The sequence below is a fragment of the Archocentrus centrarchus genome, chromosome 23, assembly GCF_007364275.1.
Source record: "Archocentrus centrarchus isolate MPI-CPG fArcCen1 chromosome 23, fArcCen1, whole genome shotgun sequence".
NCBI classification, from domain to species: domain Eukaryota; kingdom Metazoa; phylum Chordata; class Actinopteri; order Cichliformes; family Cichlidae; genus Archocentrus; species Archocentrus centrarchus.
Genome location: NC_044368.1, coordinates 10,718,908 through 10,745,063, shown reverse-complemented (window position 1 = coordinate 10,745,063; position 26,156 = coordinate 10,718,908). Strand labels below are relative to the sequence as shown.

General features: G+C 39.5%; 3 protein-coding genes across 6 annotated transcripts; 2 read left to right on the top strand and 1 right to left on the bottom strand.

Moving 5' to 3' along the window:
- Window positions 1-418: 418 nt before the first annotated feature.
- On the bottom strand, window positions 419-14,794 carry LOC115773350 (sodium- and chloride-dependent GABA transporter 2-like). Of its 2 annotated transcripts, none has more exons than XM_030720032.1 (16): window positions 14,654-14,794; window positions 14,166-14,374; window positions 13,946-14,080; window positions 13,462-13,602; window positions 13,224-13,338; window positions 11,751-11,798; window positions 11,013-11,142; window positions 9,826-9,960; window positions 8,141-8,244; window positions 7,923-8,047; window positions 7,420-7,532; window positions 7,207-7,344; window positions 6,891-6,993; window positions 3,523-3,623; window positions 1,085-1,228; window positions 419-970 (listed from the first exon to the last, which is right to left on the bottom strand). In XM_030720032.1, exons 2-16 carry the CDS (start codon window positions 14,353-14,355, stop codon window positions 803-805), a joined length of 1,890 nt encoding a protein of 629 aa, XP_030575892.1. In that variant the 5' UTR covers window positions 14,356-14,374; window positions 14,654-14,794; the 3' UTR covers window positions 419-802. The 2 variants fall into 2 exon arrangements, with proteins under 2 accessions (XP_030575892.1, XP_030575893.1); XM_030720033.1 differs by lacking the exon at window positions 14,654-14,794 and adding an exon at window positions 14,471-14,530.
- Window positions 14,795-15,390: 596 nt separating this feature from the next.
- Window positions 15,391-21,975, top strand: LOC115773185 (protein mono-ADP-ribosyltransferase PARP11-like). 3 transcript variants are annotated; one of them, XM_030719714.1, is made up of 8 exons: window positions 15,391-15,570; window positions 15,824-15,948; window positions 16,471-16,591; window positions 16,783-16,858; window positions 17,235-17,307; window positions 17,999-18,126; window positions 21,250-21,397; window positions 21,484-21,975. In XM_030719714.1, exons 1-8 carry the CDS (start codon window positions 15,525-15,527, stop codon window positions 21,784-21,786), a joined length of 1,020 nt encoding a protein of 339 aa, XP_030575574.1. In that variant the 5' UTR covers window positions 15,391-15,524; the 3' UTR covers window positions 21,787-21,975. The 3 variants fall into 3 exon arrangements, with proteins under 3 accessions (XP_030575574.1, XP_030575573.1, XP_030575575.1); XM_030719713.1 differs by having other exon boundaries at window positions 15,392-15,570; window positions 21,246-21,397; XM_030719715.1 differs by lacking the exon at window positions 15,824-15,948 and having other exon boundaries at window positions 15,420-15,570; window positions 21,246-21,397.
- A 1,189-nt stretch (window positions 21,976-23,164) lies between these two features.
- On the top strand, window positions 23,165-25,243 carry LOC115773186 (protein mono-ADP-ribosyltransferase PARP11-like). Its single transcript, XM_030719716.1, has 7 exons — window positions 23,165-23,387; window positions 23,504-23,618; window positions 23,699-23,768; window positions 23,893-23,956; window positions 24,114-24,247; window positions 24,336-24,487; window positions 24,590-25,243. The coding sequence occupies exons 1-7, from the start codon at window positions 23,337-23,339 to the stop codon at window positions 24,880-24,882; spliced, it is 879 nt and encodes a 292-aa protein (XP_030575576.1). The 5' UTR covers window positions 23,165-23,336; the 3' UTR covers window positions 24,883-25,243.
- Window positions 25,244-26,156: the final 913 nt, after the last annotated feature.

Here is a 26,156-nt window from a genome sequence, read left to right as displayed (position 1 = left end):
ATGTTAAAGCAATCTATTTCATGATAATTTCTTCACACATTAGGCCCGTATCCTAATTCATGATTGTTAGTAAGCGGCTGCAAACGAGGAAAAGAAACACTCGAAGTTAAACAGATATTTCTTTATTGTTCAGGGCAGGCATATTTTATAGGCTATATAATGCAATATAACAATATATAATAATATAAAATTATATAATACAAAATACCTTAGGGTAAACACATTGCCTACGATTTCAACAAATTAAAGAGGAAAAAAGCACAACTGTGTAATACCTCTATTAAAACGCTTGAGATGAAGGCTGAAGCCTTAAACGGAGGCTGAACGTGCCTGAAATGAAGAGTAATGCTTTTCGCATTAAACAAACCCTTCTCTCAATATTTCCTTAAATTTAACATTCTGAAGCTTTCTTTTCTTTCTGAAAGTCAAATCGACGCGCGCGACTTTTTTCCCGGTTTCCCGTCTAACGTTTCCCGGGAAACGGGAAATGGTTCTGATCGCATTTCCCGGGAATCCCGGATCCCGGGATTAAACCCTAATCATGAGTCCATGAAAGTTACAAGCGCACAATGCTAAATCAGCAGAGTGCTCTTTCAATCCAGTTCCAGTTTGGAACTGGGTAGCTGTATAATGCACAGGACTCCATTATTCATAAGCGAAAGAGTAATAAAGTAAAAACTTGTGTTCACAAAAACCAACTACCCCTGTAGACCCTCAAAGCTATAAACATTTATAAAAATGGAATATGATTCTTTTTTTTTTCAACAAGTGTAAATATATAAAAAAATGTAATCAGCAAATATCAAGCACTGCCAGGTTCTTCCATTACCAGCTTCTCTTCTCTATCGTCCACAGTCATGTTTGGCAGTCTCTGTGCCTTAAATACGATACACTTACACAGTGTAAGAACTGGGTTGTGTGGTCGAATCTGACGCAGGTCACTGGATGGTGTAGTCATGTTTTTGGGATCCTGATTGTTGTTAGAGAAATGTAATTAAAATCAGAGAAAAACATGATATAGCTTTATCCTATTTAATAATATTTGAAAAAAATATTCCATAAAGGAAGATTTGAGTTCACTCACCCTATATAGTGATACCAGAATGAATACTGGGATACATATCAGAGGTGTGAGCATGAGTAAAGCGGCCAGTGTGACTCCCCAGGTGCCAGGTTCAAAGCCATAGACAAGAGGTTGACGGTGTGCCAGGATATACAGCAGTGTAAGCTAGGGGATGGAAAAACGTCAAGTTAGAAAGACAGACGGTTGGACAAGTGTGGTGTCGCTCTTTGTTGTGCAGCATCAATGAAACCATATTATTGTTCACTTGGAATTGTGTTTCTGTGACTGTAACTGTAACTCTGTGACTGTAACTCAAATGTTCACAACTCAAATCTAGCATTATCTGTTTAGGAATTACAGCCATTTTTATACACAGTCCCCCCCATTTTCAAAGGCTCAAAATGAATTAGATGACAATGACTGCCAAGCAGTTTTACAGCCAGGAGGGGCCGGTTCCCTTAATATTCCATGACGAATGAAGGAGATATAATTGTTGTGAAAGTGAGGGAGGCCATCAGTAGGCTGAAGGGAGGATTTTAGGAGGACTCAAATCATCAATTTGGTATTTTCTTTAAACAAAGACATTCACTGACCAGGTCAGCAGAAAGCCCGAAAGACCACAGAAGACAACTAAAGTGCTTGACAGCAGAATGAATTCCACGGTTAAAAAAAAAAAAAAACATTCACATGATCTAACCAAGTTGAGGAGGCAAAAAATAAAGGCAAAGAAATGAGACATTCTTCAGTGGCTAAGTCAGTCACCCAATCTCAGCCCAGCAGAGCATGCCTTTCAGTTACTGAAGACAAAACTGAATGCACATAAGCCCACAAACAAGCAGCAACTGAAGGTGGCTGCAGTTAAGGCCTGGCAGAGCATCTCAAGGGAGGAAATATAGCAGTTGCTGATGCCCGTGGTTTCTAGACTTCAGGCAGTCACTGACTGTAAAGGATTTTCATCCAAGTGTTAAAACCAATTCTTATAATTATGTTAGATTGTCCGATTAATTTTGGGCCTCTGAAAATGGGGAAATAAAGCTGAAAAAGTCTGCATTTCAATCACATCTTGATTGTTTGATTTCAAATGCACTGTTGTGGTGTACAGAGGGAAAACCACAGCACAAAAACTGTCTCTATCCAGCAAATTATGGACCTAACTGTGTGATCTGACACAAACATTTAAAACCAACTAATTGCTTTTTTTGAAAGTGTCATTTTACTATCAAGTCAAAACAGGAAAAAAAGAAACACTTTGATTTTGCTAATTATCTGCCCAGTCTGTGTGATGGCATAGTTACTGACCCCCTTGTTAGATGCATTTGATAAGCTTCCAGAAAATACACTGTGGGGTTAGCTGATTAAAGAACATAAGCTTATCTACAATATAAGATAGCACTAATGTCCCTTCTTGGCCAACATTGGCAATCCAACCAACTGTGACTGGACTCACCTCAGACACAGTACAGAGCCATCACAATAATGTAAAGGACTGCGCTGAGGATTAAACAAGCACAGGTGCAGTACAGATCGCCAAATGTGTGACTGCATGTGACTGCTCAGTGAGCTGAGAACAACTGCCTGGTGCAGCAGATATCAACACTTCGAAAGCTGTAACAGTGAATCAAAACACGGCCAAACGCAGTAAGCTGAAAATCAGCGTGCAGCTCCGTGAGAAAGGGAGGTGTAGATTTTAAAGATAATTCTCTGCAGATTTATCACTATGAGTAGCAGATTTCACATAGTCTTATTGTCCTCTTATATTCATTTGATACTTGGTGATTATAAAATCACTGACTCCAGTGAAATAATGTGCCTGCCATATTTTAGGTAAATGTTGATGTAAAGGCACCAGCAACTCTTTTTTTTTTTTTTCCGATATACAGTATGTACTTCGGCATAGTGGCTAATATGGCAAAAAGAAACTGCACATGTTTGTGCAGTTGGTGGCTTCTGGATTTTTAATGGACTTTTAATGGAAGAATATGACAGATAATATGGCTTCCTGTGTAATACATCATGTCCAAGAACTTTGTACTCCAACTTATGGTGAATACAGTTCCAGTGTTGTATTAGCCTTGTACTGAGCACTAATTAGTAGATGTGTGTCTGTATATTTCTGGGGCCAAAAGCATTAACCTTGAGGCTTCAAAAACCAATGGATGTCAATGATGTCAAAGTGGCTTTGTCCATAAGAGACCGTTTCAGAAACTCAAGGTTCACTGGCAGTTGGCTACACTGTCCCAAAAGTTGTATTTGTACCTGATGTATGTAAATGTAATGTGACTGCAGTAAAGCGACCTAAAACTGGTTTTCAGAATTAGTGAAAAGCATAAAACAATGAATATGAATGAAAAGATGAGAGGAAACTGGCACTAAAGCAGAGATCCGGTGTGAAAGACAGAACAAAGGCACAGAGAAGATGAATCAGATTAAAAAGATGTGATGCAGGAGTGAAGACTCACTCCGCAAATGAGCGGCGTGACGAACATCCAGCAGTATTTCAGCATACGTAACGGAGGGTACCCGATCATGTCCTCAATGTTGTCATAGAAACGGTCTGCACCTGTAACATGCACAGAAATGTATGGGAGGCATTCACTCAATCAAAGGGAAAAGAACTTTTTCTCTTTTATAGGAAATACTCTAACACATGGGGCACTATGTAACTTTTAATATGCAGTATTCAACAGAAAATTGATTAATTTAATATTTTATATAAGACCCTTCTTATATCAAAGTAATATGTCAAAACTGATCTTTAAACAAAGCAACTATTATACTATGTTTAGCCATGTAGAAAAAACATTTTCATGTGGCTCTGTGCAGTCCTATGAGAAAGTAAGTACACGCTATGATTCAGCAGCTTGTAGAATTTGTTTTATCAGCAAAAACTTGAAGTAACTGTTCTGTAACTTTAGCTGTTGAATAGATTTGATTCATTGATTCGAGAATACTTGGTACAATGAAGTTCGACAGAATTACCGCAAGATGCTCAGGTCCAGTGAGTGCACAACAAGCCCAAATCATCATCTCTCCCACACCATGCTGACAGTTGGTATGAGGTCTTTGTGATGATATGCTATGTTTGGTTTTCACCAGACATGACGCTGTGCATTATGGACAAAGACCTCCACTTTGGTCTTGTTTGTCCAAAGGACATTGTTCCAGAAGTCTTGTGGTTTGATCAGATTCAGCTTTGCAAAAGTAAAACATGCTGTCATGTTCTTTTTAGAGAGAAGAGGAATTCTCCTGAGAAACCTTCCAAACACGTCACACTATTTCAGTTTTTTCTAATTCTTCTGTCATGAACATTTAACATGCTAAATGAGGACTTTAGAGTCTAAGATGTAGAGTCTTGGGGGTTTGCAGTTACTCCTGGGAGGAACGTGGCATTGTGTTGAACACACCTGAATGCTTGAGACCAGCAAATTGCCTTCTGCTTTCATAGAGGTGCTCACACTCACTGATGATCAATTAATCAAGTGCAGCAGCTGACTCTTACCCATTTAGCTTTACTTAGTTTTTCACAGGACTGCACAGAGTCCTTCGGAAACATTCTTTTGTGCATGACTGTAAATGTCACCCAGCAATATCAGTATCTGTTAATAATACTAATTACTACAGTTCATAAAAGCAAAATATGAATAATTCAGTTACACTTCTGTATAACCACCAATCTCAGTTTGGGTTTAATAATGTAACATCAGTCGCACAAATCCGTATATACGATGTTGCAGTACAACAGGAGGGAGGGGAAAGAAAGAAATCAATAAACAGCATGAAATAAAACTCAAAATGGTTGTTCCAAATGAGGAGAAAATGACAGCACATGGGACAGCAGAGGATAAGTTAATGAGGAGTTGATGAGGATGAGTTAAATGGGAGATGAAGATTAGAAAGCAGCTCACCATTAGTTGCTATAGAAAGAACGAGAGACATTAAAAAAACAGGAGGAAACTTCTGTGAGATTGGAAAAGTACATGACCTGCAGAATGGAAAGACATCCACAAACGGATTTCCTTTGCAAATGCATAGCAGCTGAAGAATTTGCCAAACCTACTTAGGAAGGCAGACACAGCTCCTTGAATGATACAGTAATCAACCTTGAAACTAACTACAGCTTTATGGAGGCAGAAAGTGAGTGTCCTCGTTTAAATGTGGGTGAAGAAGTACCTCAACACACAGCATAGACTAAGGGGGGCAAATAAATGGCTAAACAGCCAAAGAAATGGAAGAGGAAGAAACTCATCAATATCTCACTGTCCTTCAGTTTGCAGTAAAGTATCTGAATATCAAAAAAAAATTATTGAAATAGTCTTTTCAGATCTGTAATAAATAGTTTCAGTTTCATGAAAGAAAATTGTCTGCATCCACACAATACAGACATTCTGAGAAGTGAGACTCAACCAGAAACCGTACAAGAGATATGGTCTATTATACAATAATGACATTGTAATAACTGCCTAATAACTAGTTATACAATCAAGTCATGAAACATTTTCATATAACTTTGAGCACAAGTCTGAAGTGCATGCACTAGCATTAATTGATCCACTTGCACCAAGATTGTAACTGTGCATTTGTCACGCGTCTTTAAAAATTCTAGAAAATACTATACAGAATAAACAGCAATGGTAAAAGGTAAGCATAAGTAGTAGACAAGACATATAAGGCTTCCATGGCAGCATAAAAAACACACTGTTATCCAAAAGCAAATACAGTGACATTAGAACAGTGCTGGGAGCAGTATTCATCACCAGAGGAAGTGTGAAAGGAACACACAAAAAAAATGAGATCATATAGACTCTATATGCTTAGATATTATTGAGTAAGCCTGGGCTGTGTACTTTCTGTGACCTATAGGGCCCAATTAGTGCACTATAACTCCCTCTGTCATTATGGTGGGTATGCCTGAATAAAGTTATAAGCCATAACTACTGTGCAAAAGTCTTGAAACACAATTATTTTCTTTTTTTCTTTTTTTTAAATATATATTTATTAGGAAAATGGAAATAGAGTCAATAGGACAAAACAGAGTTTATACAATTATAACAAGCTTGATAGTCTCTGAAAATGGTCAGGTACAAGGACTGGACTTCAGAACGCCTGGAAAACTATTGCTCATGTTCACTTTAGAAAGTTACAAGAAAGTCTGACTAGAAGCAAAATATAAATTAATGTAGAGTGGTTCAAGACTTTTACACAACACGGTATTTAAAGTGAATAGCTGTAATCCATGAGCCTTGCTATCAGTGGATGCTGTTATTGATACGCCATACCCTTTGAAGTAGTTATCTAGTTTATCCTGCATGTGGTAACAGAAGTAAAGTTAACTCTAAATAATATTAAACACAAACAAACACAGAATACTCATCCCTGCATCATCATTAAAATGTCACTTTTAATGCTGTTGGTAGAGCTGTTTTAATTTCACTTTGGACAAAAATAAACCCGCAGCTCCCAACAACTGTTTTATTCAAAGTTGGTCCCTAAGAGATAAGCTTGTAAAGATACAGATAAAATGATTACACTGATGAAACAAAGGCTGCTGTATGAATTGCATAAGCTAACTAAATATAATGAAGTTCCTTTTTGTAGCTACAGTGGATGAACTGCAATACTGATGATGTTGATATTCTGAAGATAAACTACATATCCCTTTCACTTAAAGTTATTATTAGAAGACTTTCATCTTACTAATGAAGAGCTGAATTAGTACGCTTTAATGCAAAAGAGAAAACCTTTCCAAAACCACTCAAAGAAATAACTGGAAGATAATTACTTCTGCATGGATAAATTCTGCAGCAGCATTTCAGAGCCAATAACTTACCATATACCCAGCCAATAACAATACACTCTACACAAGCAATGACGAGGAGGCTGATTCCACTTGGACCATAAGTATCAACCAGCTGGAAGAGGAATATTCCTCCCTGAAATAAGAACAGAAAAATACAGTGAGAAAACCCTTATGAAAAACTGTCAGAAGGCCAGAGAACGCATGTGTAGTTTTTAATCTAACTATTAGCAGGAACCTATACTAAAACTTTAATTACAAGAGAACACGTCATCTTAACAGAATATTTAACCAGCAGTTCTGAGAGTACTTTATTTGAACAAGTGCTGAAAGTCCACACTCAGCTTACTTCAGTAATGAATGGCAGCCCCAAACAGAAGCAAACAACAGCGATGACCAGAACCAATATCTCTCTTGCGCCCGGCCTCCTTAGATAACGTGGGAACAGGTCTGTCAAGGCTGTGGCCAGGCTCTCCACACACACAAACTGTGAGCACAGGACTGAAGATTAGCTTATTTAGATTATGATCTGATCCTGTGTAGTGTGCAGTGCATATAATACCTGACTATCTAGGCCCAGCAAAAAGAGCATGAAGAAGAAGAGCACAGCCCAGAAGGAAGAACCAGGAAGCAACGACAGAGCCGTTGGATAGGCTATGAAGGCTAAACCAGGACCTGTCGGAAGAATATGAATGCATTTATTAATACGTGCCACAGGGATTCAAAGTTCTTCATGTGTTTATACATGTGTTTAGATCATTGAAGATTAAATAATGCAGAATTTCAAGTTAAAAAAAAAATCCTGAAACATAAAAAGAAGTTAAACGTAACTTTGTGGGAAAGTTTGTATCTGATGATCTTTTGAGGCAACCCAACCCCAAATATTAGAAACACGGCATCACAACCCTCTGGCTCTATCTGAACAGCAAGTGCCATCTTGTGGGCACTGGATGAATTTAGGCCTTAATGCACAAAAACTAAAAGCAGCAGATATACAGGAGTATATATATCAGGTAATTATTGAAGACAGGCTATTTAATCCCATAGAGTGTGCAATTAACTAACCATAAGATGAAATTTCACTCAATGAAATACCAAGGTCATGAGCCATGAATCCCAGCACTGAGAAGACAGCAAAGCCTGCAAAGATACTAGTGGCACTATTCAGACAGCACAGTGCCAAGCAATCCCTGGAACAGGACAGAGAGACAAGCCAATACTATCAAAGAGTGGACAAATTAACAAAAATAAAATTGATAATGTCTGCCTTTGAGGATGCTGACCTGTAGCAGTTGTTGTTGTATTTGTTGTAGCTCCCAAGAGCTGTCAGCACTCCCTGACAAACGGCATAGGAGAAGAACACCTGAGTCCCTGCATCATACCACACCTGAAGAGGGAAAAGGAGCTCTGACATGTCTGGAAGCTGGCATTGTTAAAATAACCATAAGCATGTTTTCCAACAGACTAAGAGCTGTTTTTGTGTCTTGACATATAAATTACTCATAGATACAGCATTTGCATATTTTTGCTTTGTTGTTACCCTGTCATAAATCCCAATTATATGAGACAGTGTGCAAGTTGAGGCTTGTGGGTGTAGGGAGACTTGTTTTCACTATTGTCTATTTGCAGGCTACAGTCGTGACAGCATCTGGATAACATTAGAGGCACAACAGTTCTGACTTGCTCATGATAGACTTGGCAAAGCTCCAAAGCAATATACAGGCCTCTACTCTGGCCCTGTGGTGGCATTGGCTTATTCCCTGCCTCGGGTCAGAAATGGAAGTCTGAGACTGTGGCAAATGATCTTTACATCCTATTCTGGACAAAGAGGAAACTGTTATGTCCCTAGAATTAATTATATTTTGAAGTCCTCTCAGCTTCTCCGCATACATATTCGCACACGCACATTCACACTGAGACAAAAGGAGACATATTCACATAATAAACAGACCCCAGATGCGTGCCAGAACTCAACCGCTATTTCCTCTGCAGTTCAAGTAAAAACAGAGAACTGCATGCTAAAGCAAGAGTAGAAACTAAAAACTAGAAATGCTAGATCTGTTTCTAAGACCCTCTGGCGCTGCATAACTCTGCCCCATCACCGTAAGTGCTTTCACCTGCATTTCTCCGAACAGTATTCTCACACGTTTTCCCACGGTTGCATCAGAGTTCCTACAGGGGCAGCAACATTTTGTCTTCTAACTCAAACACCAGCTAGATGTGAGACCATCAGATATTTCCACTTATTTGTATGAGCCACCCTTGCGAGACAGTGGCAGAGGAACTGTGCCAAACAGGCAAAGACTGGACAAGAAATTGCTGGGAAAACAACTGATAAAAGCAAATACCAAAGGGCTACAGCTCAAACTGGGGTGGAGAGGATTGAAGATCTGAAGCAAGACCCCTCCCCTTTTTAGTGTTGTTGTGCAAGAACATGCTAGAAAATCCAGAATGAAAGATTAAGTATGCTGTTTATATGCAACTATAAATTCAATTCATTGACTCAGCTTTAAAAAAAAAAAAAGGGTTGCTTTGTAAGGCAAATTTAGCCTTTAAACGGGTTAGAAATTCTCCTTTGAGCACACTTCTTTTAGTCTCCTGTGTGAGGACATTGCTGGATACTCTTTTGACAGACTTCTTTCTGAAGAGGCTCTTTGGTTTGCTTTTCTTGTTAAGGCTCTCTTTTGGGACCGGAAACAGGAGAAAATGGGGGGGAGGGGTGCGTGACCGAGGATAACAGGACCCTGTATTCATCCTGTTACAACAGTGAGACATCCAACAGAGAGAGTTGTGCTGAGAAATGAAAATACAGATGATTTTTCCTGCTGTTAGTGACTTTTGGTGCATCCTTCACACTGTGGCTTTCAGATGACAGCAAAGTGGTTGTAGTGTGCACTGTGTTTGCAATTTTGCATTCCACCGCCAAACGCTTAAAGAAAAACAGCTGATAATCAGAGAGAGTTCTTACGTCTTGATCACCAAGTCTGCTGAAGTTAGGGCTGAGGTAATATTTCAGGCCTTCTCCAGCTCCTGGGAGCGTCACTCCCCGGATGAAGAGGATAAAGAGCATCAAGTAGGGAAATATTGCAGTAAAGTACACCACCTATAAACACATAAATGCATACAACAGGTTGCAATTTGGCTATATTTATGCGCATCACTTGTCGCACACTCCTTTTTTTTAAAGTTGCATATAATTTGGTTTAGAGTAAATTAAGATGTAATCTGCGACTGCAATACTGATATGAAGTCATTTTTCTGGTAGTTCTTTTTTAACTGCATTTTTGCCACCACCACCTCCTGCAAGAAAAAAATCCAGCTCTTAGACTGCTATGTGTTCCACTGTGCTAATCAGGTAGCCATTAACTTTCTTTTACTGCTGTTTTGCCTTCATGGAATAGCAAGAAAGGGATAAAAGTGTATTTCTTTTGTTTAAAGCAGCTGTCTGTGGTTGAAAGTAGGGCTAATGAGAACAGCAGGCAGGAGCCGAAGCAGCACAGTTGGGGTCTATAAAAGCAAGTCATTTAAAACACGCTAAAATAAAGCACATAAAGCACATATTTCCCTGCTAACATTAAAACAACAGTCTCAAAGTTCAACACTCACGATGTGATCGTGATGTCTCAAAAGTATTGTATCTAAAGCTGCTGGCCCACTGTATTTTTAATGGGGCAGGGTTTATATGCTACACATTGCTGCAGACTGAGAAACACTTCTGACCAACCTACTAAATGGGACAGGGCGGTACCTCAAAGCCCTTTGGACACCATTTTACAGTTACATGTTGTTCATCCCACACACACAATTTTGAAGTGATAAGTACCCCTGGTCAGAATGTTATACCAGGTGGTGCTCTTCCTGCTTGGCATATCTCCGTGCAGCACCTCCTCCGGTGTAAGTACCCCTCATCTATTTGTTTACTGTGCACCCAAAAAGTTTTACTAATGGTGCTGATAATGAACGTTGAGTAGCTGAAACATTACTTAAATATCAAGATGTGCAGTCTTTTTCCCTTTCTATCACTTCCCCTCAATGCAATGAATACTTTTCTATGAATCCTTAAAGGCAGACCTTTTAAGGAATAAACAGGGGTTGCTTATGTATGTGCATTAAGTGACTTAAAACTGAGATCCTCTATGATAAGGAATTGCTCACCTTTCCAGTGGTTTTGATGCCCTTCCAGATGCAGAAGTAACAAATGACCCAGGCAAACATCAGACACAGAGCCAGATCCCAGTGTATCTTACCCAAGGAGATATCCTTTGACATTCTTAACACACGGTTACTGTGGAGAAAAGAGACGTGTAAGCCCACACACACACACACACACACACACACACACACACACACACATACATACATATATATATATACTACTAAACATTTCATCATGAATACAGATGTTGAAATTCCTCTGTGTTTATTTTGGATGAATGCAGTTTAGATTATAAATGGGCACGGCAAAGAGCGCATATTGTTTTCATTATGCAGCACAGCTGTACGGAGCCGAGAGATTTCCCAATATTTGTTCTCACACAAAATCAGGAGGTTATCATGTGAAAAGTTGCAGCCATGTTTCAACCTGTCTAAAAAAGGGAGGGGCAGACAACTTTGAATCAAAGTTGGAAGTTGAATAAAAATGCTGTTATTCAGTGTTATTACGGCTTTTGAGAACTGTAACTGGCTGCTTGCTTTATTTGGTGGCCTCAGTTCAGCTTCTGCTGGCTCACAATTAACACTATGCTTACTGAGTTAGGATGGCCTTTTGGTATCTGGGAAGCGTTGGGAGCTATTGCTGAGGAATGTTCCACCCAAAGACAAGCTAAATGGGGAGGGCGAGTGTCCAGCTCTTCTCATGTTCTAAGAAAATAAATGTATGGGGGAGTTTCTAACCTCCAGAACTCCTCTTCTGGTGATGTGCTCATCAATATTGTTTCATTGCTGGAGATAAGAAAATATGAGTGAGTAAAGAGTGGGGAAATCAAATATGAATTTTAAATAATCCTTAAACATTGTAACACTTTTCAAAAATATTCCAAAATAATCAGTTAAGTTCTTTTCCAAGTAAATGTATTTGTAATTTAAAGTGGACCTTTTGTAGTCTGGGTCCAGATTTTTTTTTATTGTTGGACTCTACTAGAGTAGCTTGGCATGATTCACAGTTTAAAAAGAAAAAAAAAATCCATGTTTATAATAATGGGACTTGTTGCAGCCCCTTAATTCATCCTCTAAAACAAACTAAATGTTTTAGCTGCTCTCTTTTTAAGGCAGTTTTTTCTGACTGCGCATCACAAACACAAGCTTTAAAGAGCAGGCGGGAGGGCTACTGTGCCTGAGATGGTCAGGGGCATCCCCTCTCCCTGACATCATGTATGTAACAGAATATACACTCATCAGCCACTTTATTAGGCACAACCTGCTAGTACCGGGATCGTACCACATTTTGACTTTGGAACTGCCTTAATTCTTCAAAACATTCCTCATAGATTTTGGTGCACACTGTATTGACATACTGATATCACACAGTTGCTGCAAATTTTTGGCTGCACATCCATGATGTAAATCTCCTGTTCCACCACATTCCAAAGGAGCTCTATTAGACTGAAATTTGGAGACCGTGGAGGCCGTTTGCATACAGTGAGCTCATTGTCATGTTCAAGAAACCATTTTGAGAAAATCTGAGCTTTGTGACCTGGTGTGTTATCCTGATGGAAGCAGCCCTCAGAACATGGAGTACACTGTAGTCATCAAGCATTCATTCTGATGCTCAGTTTGATCTTCAGCACATCGTTTTGAATAAGCCTATATGCCTAAATGTAATGAGTTGCTGCCATTTGATTGGTCAGTTCGATATTTATATTAATGAGCAGTTGAACAGGTGTGCCTAATGAAGCGTCAGTTGAGTGTATATGGCAGAAAATATGGAAAAGTATCATAGTTCTATTTTAATAAACAATATCACAAAAATATCCCATCAATAAGGATTAAAGGGATGTGCAAAGCACTGCTTACAATAATGTAGTGAAGACATTCCATTAAATATATCTTTAACATGGCAATTTTCAAACTTTTGACACCCTACTTGATTAAAGTAAAGCTTGACAAGTCTGTTAGATTTACTGGGTTGTTTTTCACCCACCTACTATCCCAAGGTAGCAGTTAACAGTAGCACATGCAGGTGTTTCCTGCCCTGAATACATTTAAAGCATGGGTGTGTCCCAAAGATGCTATTGTGCTCTTTAATCCCATAATAATTACTAACCTTTACATAGTTTCTCTTTTCAAGTCCACATGATACATTTTCAGCTAAGCATGGGATCAATTATCTTTGTTACAACTAACAAAAAAAAAATACATGTAACTTACAAAGTCATGTTCACAAAGTAGTCAGGCGAGGTCATGTTGTTTAGGAATGACCAGTTGGACTCAGGCTGAAACAGGTGGGGGTTAGCAAAGATGCCCGTGCGACTATGACATAAAGCTGAGCGGTTGAAGAAAGAGGGACAAGAGTGAGATGAACGTGTGCTGTTTCCTCTTAAGTCTTAAAAAAAAACAAAGGCACACTGCTAATAAAATACAGATGCGTTTAAACAAGCATGCTTACCGGAGTTCCACCAGTTGTCACATGTGGACCAAGGCAGGGGACTTTTGAAGGAGTTTATTAGGTAGAATAGAGCCCAAGCCAAAACGATAATGTAGTAAATGTTCAGATAGATCACAATCACTTGGGATGCAAACCCCACCCCTTGAGGACAAGTGACATTTCATACAGTTAGAGCACATTTTTGGCTGCTGTCTTCTTCTCTATATGAAAACAGCTCCTCTGTAAAAGAAGCTGGTTTAACATCAGAAACATTTGATAAAAAGCAATACTCAATAACTCTTCAATTTTATGTAGTTAACTTTGAAAGTCAGATAACATCAAAGTCAGCTATTGAATCTGAAGCTTGAAATGACAGATTTAGCTTTCTATGTGTGACCGTCTTCAACATGGACTGCAAACAGCGACGCTATTGTTTTTTTGCAGTATCAGTGAAGAAAACACTGTCAGAAAACACGCAGTTCCTAAATGTGAGCCTTGTTTTTACCCTGAAACATGGGGCATATCTTCCTCCAGGCAGTCACCCCACCCTCACTGGTGTACTGCCCCAGTGCTGTCTCCAAGAAAAACACGGGGATGCCACAGAAGAAGAGGAACACGCAGTAGGGGATAAGGAAGACACCTAAAATTATGCATACAAACTGTCATATGCAGGTGTGTTTTTGGTGCAGGAGTTACTTAAGTCCCCCATAAACCCATCCTCTTACCTCCCCCGTTCTTAAAGCACAGATAGGGGAACCTCCAAACATTTCCGAGGCCAATTATTTCACCAGCCATGGACAGTATGAACTCCATGTTGTTGGCCCATTTTCCCCTGGACTGAGTCCCTTCTTCAGGACCCCGTTTATCTGCCTCAGAGTCTGCAGCAGGAGCAATGCTGGCTGATTCTTCAGTCATGGTCTTTCTGGCTTTTGTGCTGTATCATAAATAAATGGAAAAGCATACCTGTTATTTTTCTTGTATTCAAGCAAATATAAAACATGAGCATCGTTATTTAAGTGACAATCCTCACATTCGTCCTAATAACTCCTGTTACAGAGAATTACACTCTCATCCCCTCCAAAAGATAAAGGCACGAAGAAAACCATCGAAATACAATTTAGTGAATGCTTCTAAAAAGAAAGAGACAAGAAATAAAGGTAAAATTTAATTTTCCCCCAAGTTTATCAGCAAGATTTGAATTAACGTAACTCACCCGTTAGTTTCCCGTGTGCGCCACAGTGAGATCCCTCGACCGTGTGCGCGAAGTTTGCAGAAAGACTTTATTCTATAGAGGGGTGTGTCCTGAAGGATAAGCAACCTCACACACGGGATGTACAATCACTGCCAGCATCCAAAAGGCTGATGGCTGATAAACGACACTTAATAGACAGCGTAATGTCGCACGCACACACACGCGCGCGCACACATACACACACACACACACACAAAGCTACCTCACTACAGTGGCCATAAGTTGCATAAAATAAACTTATGATATTTTAAGCAAAATATCAACTGGAATCAAATTATGCACGATTGTGTATTATTTTTCAGAAATAATAACGTTAATAATGTTTGAAATGTAAAATATTACTTATAAAATAACAAAAAATTCACTTGTTTGACTGTCTGCACTGGGGAAAAAAGAGCAGAGCTAATTTCCGGTTATTATCGCAAAATTTCGAGTTACATTACCTCAAAAATTTGATTTACTGACTAATAATTTCGAGGAATTAAGTATCTCGTGTTATTAAGTCGAAATTTCTAGATAGTAACCCGAAATTGTGACTGACGGACGGCAATTCCACCCCCCTCCCCTGAGTGTAGGAAGCAAGCTCATCCCACGTCAAACCACCTGAGTGTAATGTACCGCACGGTTGTACGCCTGCCAGGACAAATTCCGGGAAGCAGTGTCCCGGCGTGAGCGCGGGAGGAGTTACATGACGTCTATGCTATGACGTCGAGTGTCTGACGAACCGGGAAACAAAAGTAAACAAAGCCTAGGACAACGAAAATGATTTTTGGCGTTAGTCCCCCAGACTCAGACCGAATCTGTGATTTTTCTGAGGCATTGTTGATAATGTATGAAGGCTTTGTATTCCGATAAGGACAGAGACAGGCTGAAAACTGGTAAGACACCAGTAGAGTTGAGAGGAGTCGGGTGCGGCACCCGCTAATGATAGCTTAGTTCAACATGGCAGTTTCCTGCATTGTATGAAATTGTTTACAGGATGTAATGCTCTCACGACCATGGCTTAAAAACAACTCCTTAACGTCAGGTCCGTCTGACGAATAAAACACCACCTTGGGCCCTCCCCCATACCTTGTATTTTAGTTTCGATTTGCCTAAGTGTGTTGGCGTGTTTTCACTTATTAATTTCAGATTTAGCAATGTTAGCCATCAGATCGTCAGAGGAGGAGTCCACTGAGATTGAGGAGATGGACACCTCAGAGCCCAACTGGTGCTGGTTCTACTTGGCTGAGTGTGGAGTGTGGCATATGTTTGAGGTAGTTCACATGATACCACAACTTTATACACAACAGCAGACTTTGTAGCAGTCTTTTTTCTGTATGCCCAGCATATCGCCCCTCCTTTGGTCGTATTTTGCCAGACTCTGCAGGTTTTTAGTACCAGTTGCTTTTCCCTTTTTAATCTCATGAATATACATTTACAAAAAGTAGGGGAAGAAAATTGCCCTGGGATTGATTATGGGGAGGCCATCATGTGCCAGCAAAGTATCAATCTCATCACCACTCACTACTTAACTTATATGTTAGAGTGCAACTAAAAGGCATGTAACAGTGATGCATCAGAAAGTCTGTGAATACATTTAAAGTGTATTTTCTTGGTTGATCTGTTTTTGACAATCCAAAGACATGAAACAAAGAGAAGCTTCAAGTCAAACCAAAAAGTTGGTGTTTTTGCAAATAAATTTTAAGCCTAAAAGAAGAAGCAACTCTCTTAACTAATTCTTGGTTAACTGATTGGCTGCTTAACTCCTTTTTCTTTTTTTTAAATTTCCCTCTCAGATTGATCCCAGTGCAGCCTGCTCTGTGACCAGTGCTCAGATTGAGCAGTGCTACAACAGGAATCAGCGTGGAGTGATGGAGTTTTACACTGCCAAGTACACGTACAGACTGGACTTCTCAGGTGCAAACTCATGAGTTAGTTAAAGTAATACTAAAGGTACTTCATCAGGATGAGACTGTTAAAGTTTCTTGAAAGGAAATTCCTTTACATCAGTTCTGGTGAAGATGCATTAAACAGTATTTCTCAATTCTAGTTAATCTTGTCGTAGAAATTGTGCACGAAGCCCTAATCATTATTAAATCCCTTACCAGTTATGCGACAGATAAATGTAACAACAGGGAAGCAGCGGCCCATCAAACGCTCCCTCCACTCTGCAACTGGTTTTAGGTAAGTTTGATGGTTTTTATTGGGCATCCAGAGGTAGAAGTGTGTTTTTTTTGTGTGTGTTTTTCTTTTTTGCTTAGCAACAGGGAAGAGATGCTAGAAGGTTTGGTTGAGTTGAAAAAGACCATGCTTTAAATGAGAGGTTAGGGGTCAAGCATCCGTTGTCCTGAGGAATCCTTCAAGTTCACCTCAAATTCCAAACCCGTTCCACAGGGAGCTTTACTCGTATTTCTGGTCATTCCAAAATTCAAGTTTTTTTTTTTTTTTTGCATGTGTTTACTGAATTCTTTTGGTGTCTTGAGTGTAGAGCAAACACATCAATTTTCATTCTGATGCAGTGATTTATTTACTGGCTCCTCTCCTTCACTGATCCTGGCAGGTTTATTTGTGATAATCTTGCCTTGCCTGTTCCCTGCCACTGGGAGAGAATCAACACAGATGAGCCCTATCAGGTGAGTACAGGAGCACATTTTATTGTTCCACTTAGCTTGCTTCACACATTTTTGGTGTTGAGAACGTAGCTTTGCAGTCTTTTCATTTCAGATGTCAAATCAAGTTGTAAAACTAAATTGTGGCAAATATGGAATAAAGGGTTACACGTTTTTATGCTTTATTTCCAAAAATCAAAGATGTGGATTTGGGGTTCTTACAGAAGCAGTGCAAATTGGTACAGACATTTGGGCAGGTGTACGTGTGATTGTGTGTGGTGTTTGGTGGGTCTGGAGAAGTGCACAACTCTGTGTAGTCTGAGGTCAAGCATTTGCAAATGAGAGAGAGAAAGATGAAAAGTAAGAGAAAAAACACATAAAGAAATATAAACTAAAGGATAGGAATAATGAAAGTGGTGAAGATACTGGGAACAGTCTTACACTATGGTGCTACAAAAAACACGCCACCATCCCAGGGTAGCTCATCAGAGACCTGAACTGCAAAGCAGGTTTTGAGGCTAACTCTGGGTTTTCAGTGTTAGGAAGGTGGTTCTCTTCTTACCGCCACACAGCAATTTATGCTGCAGACCTTATTTGGAATAGGTTATGTTAATGATAATAGATGGACCATGGTGTGAAAAACAGTTTCAGAAAACAGTAGAGCTTTGTAAGTGTTGCTTGACTGTCTTACCCATGTGCAGTTTTGCTTTTGCAGCTCATCCAGCTCGGCAGAGACACATATGAATTTAAAGAAGTAGCCAGACTTTATGACAGAACAATGGATCATCCAATCAAATCCATCCAGAGGATCCAGAACCTGGACTTGTGGGAGTTCTTCTGCAGGTAGACAATTATTTTCTGTATTTTTGTGAGGAAAAATGTTTCCTTTTATGTACTGGTGAAATTACACTAGGTTGCAGTCTATTAGTGAGTGGGGAAAAATGTAAAGAATCCTATTTTTCCTAAACTTCAATAATAGACAATGGATTTTTTCTGTTTGAGTAAATCAAAGCATTGAACCGATTTTCCTTCAACCTCTGAATTCTCACTCAGTTTATGCCCCTGAAAACAGCCTGTACTGTGGTTTCTAGCAAATTCCTTTAACTCTTTCACTGTAGCTTGCAGATGTGCAGTGCTGTCAAAAAGTTCCATGAATCCACCCATTATACCTGATGTTCTCTTCAAGCTCGTCTCCTGTGCAGCTCTGCACTTCTGCTGTTTTTAGATCTCTCCATGGAAATTCCCAGCATCCATCTATAATGCACACCTCCACCTCTGGAGTCAAAAAAAAGCATCCTTTCAACTTGAACATGATTTTGTCTTACTTTTATAAAGGAAAACAAAGTGTGGTGAATAGCAAAAGTGGAGTACAGTGCTCCCGTGTGTGGGCGTACAGTGGTATGTTGGTACCCGCCACAGTTCAGGGTGTTTGTGCCAAATGTTTTCTCAAAAATGCCCCAGAAGTACATTGCCAGTATGACCCTGTGGGACAAATTCACCATTGCGCTCAAAAGGTTACACGGTCGAACAAATGAATTGGCTAAAAGGCATCAATTTACGCATATCTATTTCTGAAAATGAGCTGGCTGCTCATCCTGGCCTGCTGAAAAGGCAGAAGACTTTTTACTTTTGATTTTAATCATTCAGCTGAACCAGAAACTCATCACACAGAAATCCACTTCAAAGGCCCGTGTGTGCTCACATTTCCTCTAAATTGTTCCTCTAAATTAAGCTAACCTGTATTCCCCATGAGGGGAATATAGTGCAGGGTTACTGGGTCAGAAACACTTGCTATTTTCAGTTCCACCACACACACACACACTAAATTACTGTTCTGTTTTTTTTTATTTTTTTAAGATAAACAGACTGGTACTTTATATAAGTACCAAGTGAGTACTTAAAGCACTTTCTGCTACGTGTCTCATTCACCCAGTCACACATATTCATATAGCGCTTTTATTTTATACCTAAGCTCTTTGCAGCTGGGGCAACTCGGGGTTCAGTATCTTTCCCACATGCCCTCCTTTAGTCAGCATGCAGAACAAAAGGAGTCAGGGATCAGCTGACCTTCCAGTTGGTAGACGGCCCACTCTACCACCTGAGCACGTAGTCTTTACCGCCTGAGCCAAAGTCAAGTCAAGTCAAGTCAAGTCAAGTTTATTTATAAAGCACATTTAAAACAACGACGTTGACCAAAGTGCTGTACAAGATCTGTAACCCCAAGGACTATACTAAATAAAAATAAAAGTATATAAATAAATAAATAAAATAATAAAATAAAAATAAATAAATAAAAACATTAGGAACAATAAATAACATAAGAAAATTAAAATTAAAACGTTTAAAACAAGTACCATAAAAATACCATAAAACAATCATCTAAAAGGAGGTAGCACTGCAGCCAAATGCCAAGGAAAAGAAATGTGTTTTTAATAGAGATTTAAATGTGTGTATCGTCTGAGCTGTGCGGATATGGAGAGGTAGATCGTTCCATAGCTTTGGTGCTGCTGCTGCAAAAGCTCGATCACCTCTCTGTTTTAGTCTGGTTTTAGGCCTCTGTAAGAGCAGCTGGTTCGATGACCTCAGAGCTCTTACAGGGGTGTGACAGTGAAGCAGCTCAGACAGATACAAAGGTGCCAGTCCGTTTAAGGCTTTAAAAGTAAGCAATAAAATCTTAAAATCGATTCTAAAACGGACAGGGAGCCAGTGAAGGGATGACAGGACTGGGGTAATGTGTTCATGCTTTTTTAAACCGGTTAAAAGACGAGCTGCCGCATTCTGGACTACCTGCAGGCGGCGCACCGATGATTGATCTATGCCAAAATACAGAGAATTACAGTAGTCCAGGCGGGAAGTAATAAAAGCATGAATAACTTTTTCCAGGTCTTGCTGTGGGAGATAAGGTTTTACCTTGGCAATAACTCTGAGTTGGTAAAAACTGATTTTGGTAACAGCACTTACTTGCTTCTCCATTTTAAAACTACTATCTAAAATGACACCCAGATTTTTCACAGCATCACGACAGTGAGGAGCCAAATGACTCAGAGTGCCAGAGGAGTAGCTTGAGGGGTCAAATTTACCAAAGCATATGACCTCGGTTTTGCTTTCATTAAGATTTAGGAAATTGTTTCTCATCCAGGACTTGATGTCACTTAGACAGTTCAGCAGGGGTTCCCATGGATCTCTGCTGTTCAGTTTGATGGGCATATACACCTGGATGTCGTCAGCAAAACAGTGGAAACAAATATTATGTTTCCTAAAAATCGACCCTAGAGGCAACATATACAATGAGAAAAGAATTGGGCCCAGAATGGACCCCTGAGGCACTCCACAAGAAAGCTTTGCTGTGGTAGAAAAACAGTTTCCTAGATGGACAGAGAAACTTCTATCAGTAAGATAAGATCTGAACCAAGTCAGAACCGTGCCTTTAATGCCAATTTCATGTTCTAGGCGGGATAGAAGGATCTCGTGGTCCACAGTGTCAAAGGCAGCTGACAGATCTAGAAGTACTAAAACTGCAGGACTACCAGAGTCCACAGTTAAAAGCAGATCGTTAAAAACTCTTAAAAGAGCCGTCTCTGTGCTGTGACGCAAAGGTGGTGCAACCATTTCCAAATTGGTGCGTGTGTGTAAATTTTGAGCCCTTCAGAATGAACTGTGGCCGGTAACTCAGCTCTTATCACACGTGATGACTCAGAAGTTGAAATTTGCTCTGTGCACTATGTGCAAGTGGTCTGAGCAGGGCTTCCAGGAAATGATCTAAAAAGAGCAGCAGCACTGGAAGTGGTCAAGAGATGCACAAGGAGAAAATCTTGATAGATAGAAAGGGCCAAATTTAAATTGGGAACGTTTTTTTCCTCTTCACGGGCGGAGTTGCTGAACCTTTTGCCTGCACGTTGTACAGTCATGCAGTATCAAAGTCATGATTTGTTTATGTTGTCATTCCTTGGTCCTCCCCTAAGGAAGAAAACACAGTTACGAAAAGTCAAGCGAACATTGGATATTGAGGAGCGAATGCTGTTCCATGGCACAGGACACAGCAACATACAAGCTATATGTACATTTAACTTTGACTGGCGGCTCACAGGAAGCCATGGTGATGTCTATGGCAAAGGTAGATCTTTGATGTTGTATCTCAAAAGACTTTATTAGTCTCCTTTTGTCCTATTTTAACATTGCACTCCGTTCTCTTTCCTGCAGGGAGCTACTTTGCCCGTGATGCCAAATACTCCAGTAAATTCTGTCACACCACAGGGAAACACAACACCACCTTACAGAGACATGGACTCTCACCACCAATATTTGCCAGTGAGCCGCCCTATAAGACCATGTTCTTGGCCAGAGTGCTTGTTGGAGAGTACACAGTCGGTCATCCAATGTATTGTAGACCGCCCTCTAAAGATGCCAGTTTTACCAACTTCTATGACAGTTGTGTGGATGATATGGCCAATCCAAAGATCTATGTCATTTTTGACAGCAATCAGATTTATCCAGAGTATCTGATTGAGTTCTACTGACACCTAAGAAGATGATACCGGCTTTGTTTTTGTTTTTTTAAATAAAGGCTGGAAAATCTGGATATGGAATTAGATGAAAGGATGATTGGTTCCACATGGCTAAGTGGAGCGAGGGTCATCTAAAGTGCCTTTGGAGAAGCTGGAAAAAACAATAAAGACCTTGTGTTCAATTGTATGCTGTATAGTGTACTAACATTGGACTCTGCAGTGGGAATGTTTGCGTGACATAAAGAAACGCTGACAGAAGACGGTCTCTGTGACGATTTTCTATTTAACCCTGACTCTGTGCTTGCTTCTTCAGTGTGTGTGTGTGTGTGTGTGTGCGCACATTTGTTTAAACAAAATGCGAGTGGTGCTTGCAGCCTGTAGATTATAGGCGATGTCTTACCACCGGCCACATCACTTCCTCTACATCCACAGTGCCATAAACATGCTTCTTTATAAAACCAAAAACACACTCGCTCATTTTGCACTGTGTTCTGTTTGTACCATGTATTATAGAAACATGGATTTTTGTTGATGGTTTTGTTATAAAAACACTTCTACCTCTGCATTTTTTAAAAAAATCTGGCACCACCACCCCACCACCCCTTTCCATGAAAGGTTTTGTAATTGTGTCATAATGACATAAACTTGTGATGTTATGTTTACTTGTCGCAATTCTTTCTGACCACTGAATCTCATTGGAGTTCGCAACCAAGTTTGTCTGTCTGTTCATTTTCAAAACTGTGTTGGGTCTCTCACAGCTACAACAGAGAAGCAATCGGTCGTTCACGCTCACATCCGCAACTGTGGCCAAACTAGGATCACAAATTAGCCTAATATGCATGTTTTTGGACTACGGGCGGAAACCGGAGCACACGGAGAAAACCCACAAAGGCACAGGGACATATGCTAACTCCGCACAGAGACGCCCGAGGCCTCTGTGAGGTGACTGCACCACCATGTTGCCTCCAATCAAGTTCATTTTAAACTGCAACAGTTTTGCATTGCGTTTGATTTCCAAGCCATTTGAGTTTGTTGTTAAAAACCTGAATTAGGCAGGTTTATTTTTGCACCTTGTGTAACTTTAACAAAAAAAAAAAATGAAAAGAAAAGAAAAAAGGCCAGCACATGTGTTGTAAAATTACCTTGCTGTGTGCATTTGTTCGATTAATTGCGTGACGTGTTTGTGTGTATTCAGTCTGCACAAAGTGCTGCCACAAGGTGGCGCACTTGTGCTTTTGAGTTTTATTTATATTAAATGTAAGGGGAACAAAAACATCTCACAGCGATGAGTGTGTGAAGCTATGTGTCTGTAATTTGCATGTTGCAATTAATAAACTTTTCAACTCAAACATATAAAATAATTCTTTCAGAACATCCTTCAGGTTAGAGGACTGAAGACAAATCCTCCTGTGCAGGCAACAGTGTCACGTGATCTCCTTACTATAAGGCGTGTCCATGAATGAGCTTTGATTCATAGTTTAGTATGTAGCTGCCAAGTCAGGGAGAGGAAGTCTTTCTGGGATATAATCTTTCTTTTCTGTCAGAACAATGTGGTGTTGGTATTACCTGGCAGACTGTGGAAACTGGCACCAGTTTGAGGTAACTTGTGTGTTTCTTTAGATCACATTCTTATCTGTTTCATGACATAATGTTGAGAAGAGCAAAACAGCTGTGAAGTAAAACTTCCTTTCTGTTGTCTTGTCCCTGTTGTGTAGGATGACTTCGATCTCCCCGTTAACAGCAAGGATGTGGAAAGATTATACCTCCAAAACCCCAAGGGTGTTTTAAATGCCATTTTTTCCAGTTACAGGAGCAGGATTGATTTCTCTGGTATTTTGATGCTTTTTTCTGTTCACTCATTTTTACATATGAAGAACTTGACTCAGATGAATATATGTGTTTCTGTGCAGCAATGTCAGAGACAGACCTGACCACTGGGAGGCAAAGAAGAATCCACCGGAGCAGCAAAATTGAAAAAAGGTCAAGTCAGGCTTATGTTCCTAATGGTCGTAATAGTGAGGCATTTACAGGTTAGCATCAGTATGGTTTCATGCAAAATGAAAGTGAAAGTGTCAGTACAATGGAAATTTAACTCTTCCCACAGCTGTTCCTGTTTCAGCACTGCCCCTGTTTTTTGGGAACAGTTTGATCCTGCATGTCCATATCAGGTGATAATAATATGAAATTGTTATATGAGTGGTTTAAAATGTGTAGTTTAATGTCCAAAATAAAATCCTTCATACAGTCAGGGCACAGGAACATGAAGTGCAGCAGATTTGGTTTAAATCCCAGACTGCACTAACTCATTTCTGATACTTTATAAAGTGGATCCCTCTGAGTGAACCCAGCCCTGAATATCAGACGGTGGCAAATTATGTGAAGACTGATGGACTGTTGGACAGATCCATTGTGTCAATCAACAGGATACAGAATTTGGATCTCTGGGAACTATATTGTAGGTAAGTTAAGTTTTACTCTGTCCTTTATATTTATAATTTCCATTCATTGTTACCTTTTTTTTTTTTAAATTTATTATTTTCATCAAAGGAAAAAGAAACATTTAATGAGGATTCAAGGCATCAAAGAAATCCAAGAGAGAAGACTCTTTCATGGGACTAAAATCAAAAATGTTCGTTCCATTTGCAAGTATAACTTTGATGTACGGTTAGCTGGACAAAATGGCCACTCATTTGGCAAAGGTAAGGTAACTGATTTTGTAATCATGCAAATATTAATTCCTAACTCTTCACCACAGCTAATCTGAGCTAATCTGAAATCACTGTTGTTGCTTTTTAATGTAGGAATTTATTTTGCCAAACATGCAACATATGCAGACAAATACAGTGACAGCAGCACAGATCTGCTAGGGATGCATGGCGGGACAACACAGCACTCTGGACAAACGAAAATTATAATTTTGGCTCGTGTGATGGTCGGAAAATCAATCCTTGGACAATCTCTTTTCCTAAAGCCCGATCATGGGAGGCTTGAAAACGTGCACGACAGCTGTGTTGACGATATCTCTCATCCTAATATTTTTGTCATTTTTGATCCCAATCAAATCTACCCAGAGTATTTGATTGAGTACAGATAAGCTTAGCATGTGCAATATCAACACGACTACCTCAAACAATGTGTCTCACTGCATTTCCGAGGTAACTCTCAAAGGCTTCCAAGATGTTTTTTCCAGCATTTTGACTACATTTTTAAACTTTTCAAAAATAAATGTGCATTTCACTTTAAATGGAGAAAATTACATTGTTTTTATATCAGAAGCAAAAACTCAGAATATCTTTTTTTGTGTGGACAACAAGAAAGTTGTGTTTAGATTTAGTTATTTTTGGACGTTATAGATAAAGAAGAGTTTACTTACCAGGTGATACTGGTTTGCACTAGTTATTTAAAGATAATATTACAATAAGAGAGTATTTGGAGATAATATTTATTATCATATAATCGAGATTCATATTTAATTTATTCTTCCTTGGTAATAAACTAGCTCTATAAATAAATATTCTGGCAGAACAGAATCAAAGTCTACATGTGTGTTTATTCCTGTTCTAATCTTTATGTTTGTATGTGTGCTGGAGATAAGATGTTTTAAAATAATGTGTGTGAGGTGTTTTCCTGTGGAGGAATTCTGGCCCACTCTTCTTTACAGCAAAGCTTCAGTTCATTGAGGTTTGTGGGCATTTATTTATGCACAGCTCTTTTAAGGTTCTGCCACAGCATTTCATTCAAGTTCAGGTCTGGACTTTGGGTCATTTTTTCTTTTTTCAGTCATTCTGTTGTAGATTTGTTGCTGTGCTCTGGATCATTGTCCTGTTGCACGGCCCAGTTTCGATCCAGCTTTAGCTGTCAGACATTTGCCTCTAGAACACTTTGGTATACAGAGGAGTTCATGTTCAACTACACAGAGCACAGGTCCTGTGGCTGTAAAACAAACCCAAGTCATCACCCCTCCAGCACTGGGCTTAACAGTTGGTATGAGGTGTTTGTGCTAATGTGCTGCGATTGGTTGATGCTGTGCATTATGGCCAGAGCTGCTGTCCAAAGAACATAGTTCCAGATGTTTTGTGGTTTGTTCAGATGCAACTTTGCAATGCTAATCCATGCTGCTATGTTTTGTTTAGCAGGAAGTGGCTTTTCCCTGGCAACCCTTCCACACAAAGCTTTCTTTTCACATGTCAGTAAATATTAGATTGGGAAGATCATATTAATTTGGTTGTAGTTTTTAACAGAACTGAAAATTTCTTGTAGATATATCCTGTGCTTCTGAAGTTATGAAGTGAGCTAAAAAAATAAATAAATAAATACTCACCAAAAACAAAAAGTGAATTTAAAAAGTGCAAAATTTACAAAAACTTC

Bases quoted from the DNA above. Each gene is read 5' to 3' on its own strand.
- LOC115773350 (XM_030720032.1), bottom strand. From the start codon at position 14,355: ATGACTGAAGAATCAGCCAGCATTGCTCCTGCTGCAGACTCTGAGGCA. The intron at 11,799-13,223 runs GTAAGTTACATG...TCTTATCTCCAG, and splicing joins TACTTTGTGAACATGACTTT to CAATGAAACAATATTGATGA. The intron at 11,143-11,750 runs GTTAGAAACTCC...TTTTCTCCACAG, and splicing joins CCAGAAGAGGAGTTCTGGAG to TAACCGTGTGTTAAGAATGT.
- LOC115773185 (XM_030719713.1), top strand. From the start codon at position 15,525: ATGAAGGCTTTGTATTCCGATAAGGACAGAGACAGGCTGAAAACTG. The intron at 16,859-17,234 runs GTAAGTTTGATG...TGATCCTGGCAG, and splicing joins CACTCTGCAACTGGTTTTAG to GTTTATTTGTGATAATCTTG. The intron at 17,308-17,998 runs GTGAGTACAGGA...TTGCTTTTGCAG, and splicing joins ACACAGATGAGCCCTATCAG to CTCATCCAGCTCGGCAGAGA.
- LOC115773186 (XM_030719716.1), top strand. From the start codon at position 23,337: ATGTGGTGTTGGTATTACCTGGCAGACTGTGGAAACTGGCACCAGTTT. The intron at 23,619-23,698 runs GTATTTTGATGC...GTTTCTGTGCAG, and splicing joins GAGCAGGATTGATTTCTCTG to CAATGTCAGAGACAGACCTG. The intron at 24,248-24,335 runs GTAAGTTAAGTT...TTTTCATCAAAG, and splicing joins CTCTGGGAACTATATTGTAG to GAAAAAGAAACATTTAATGA.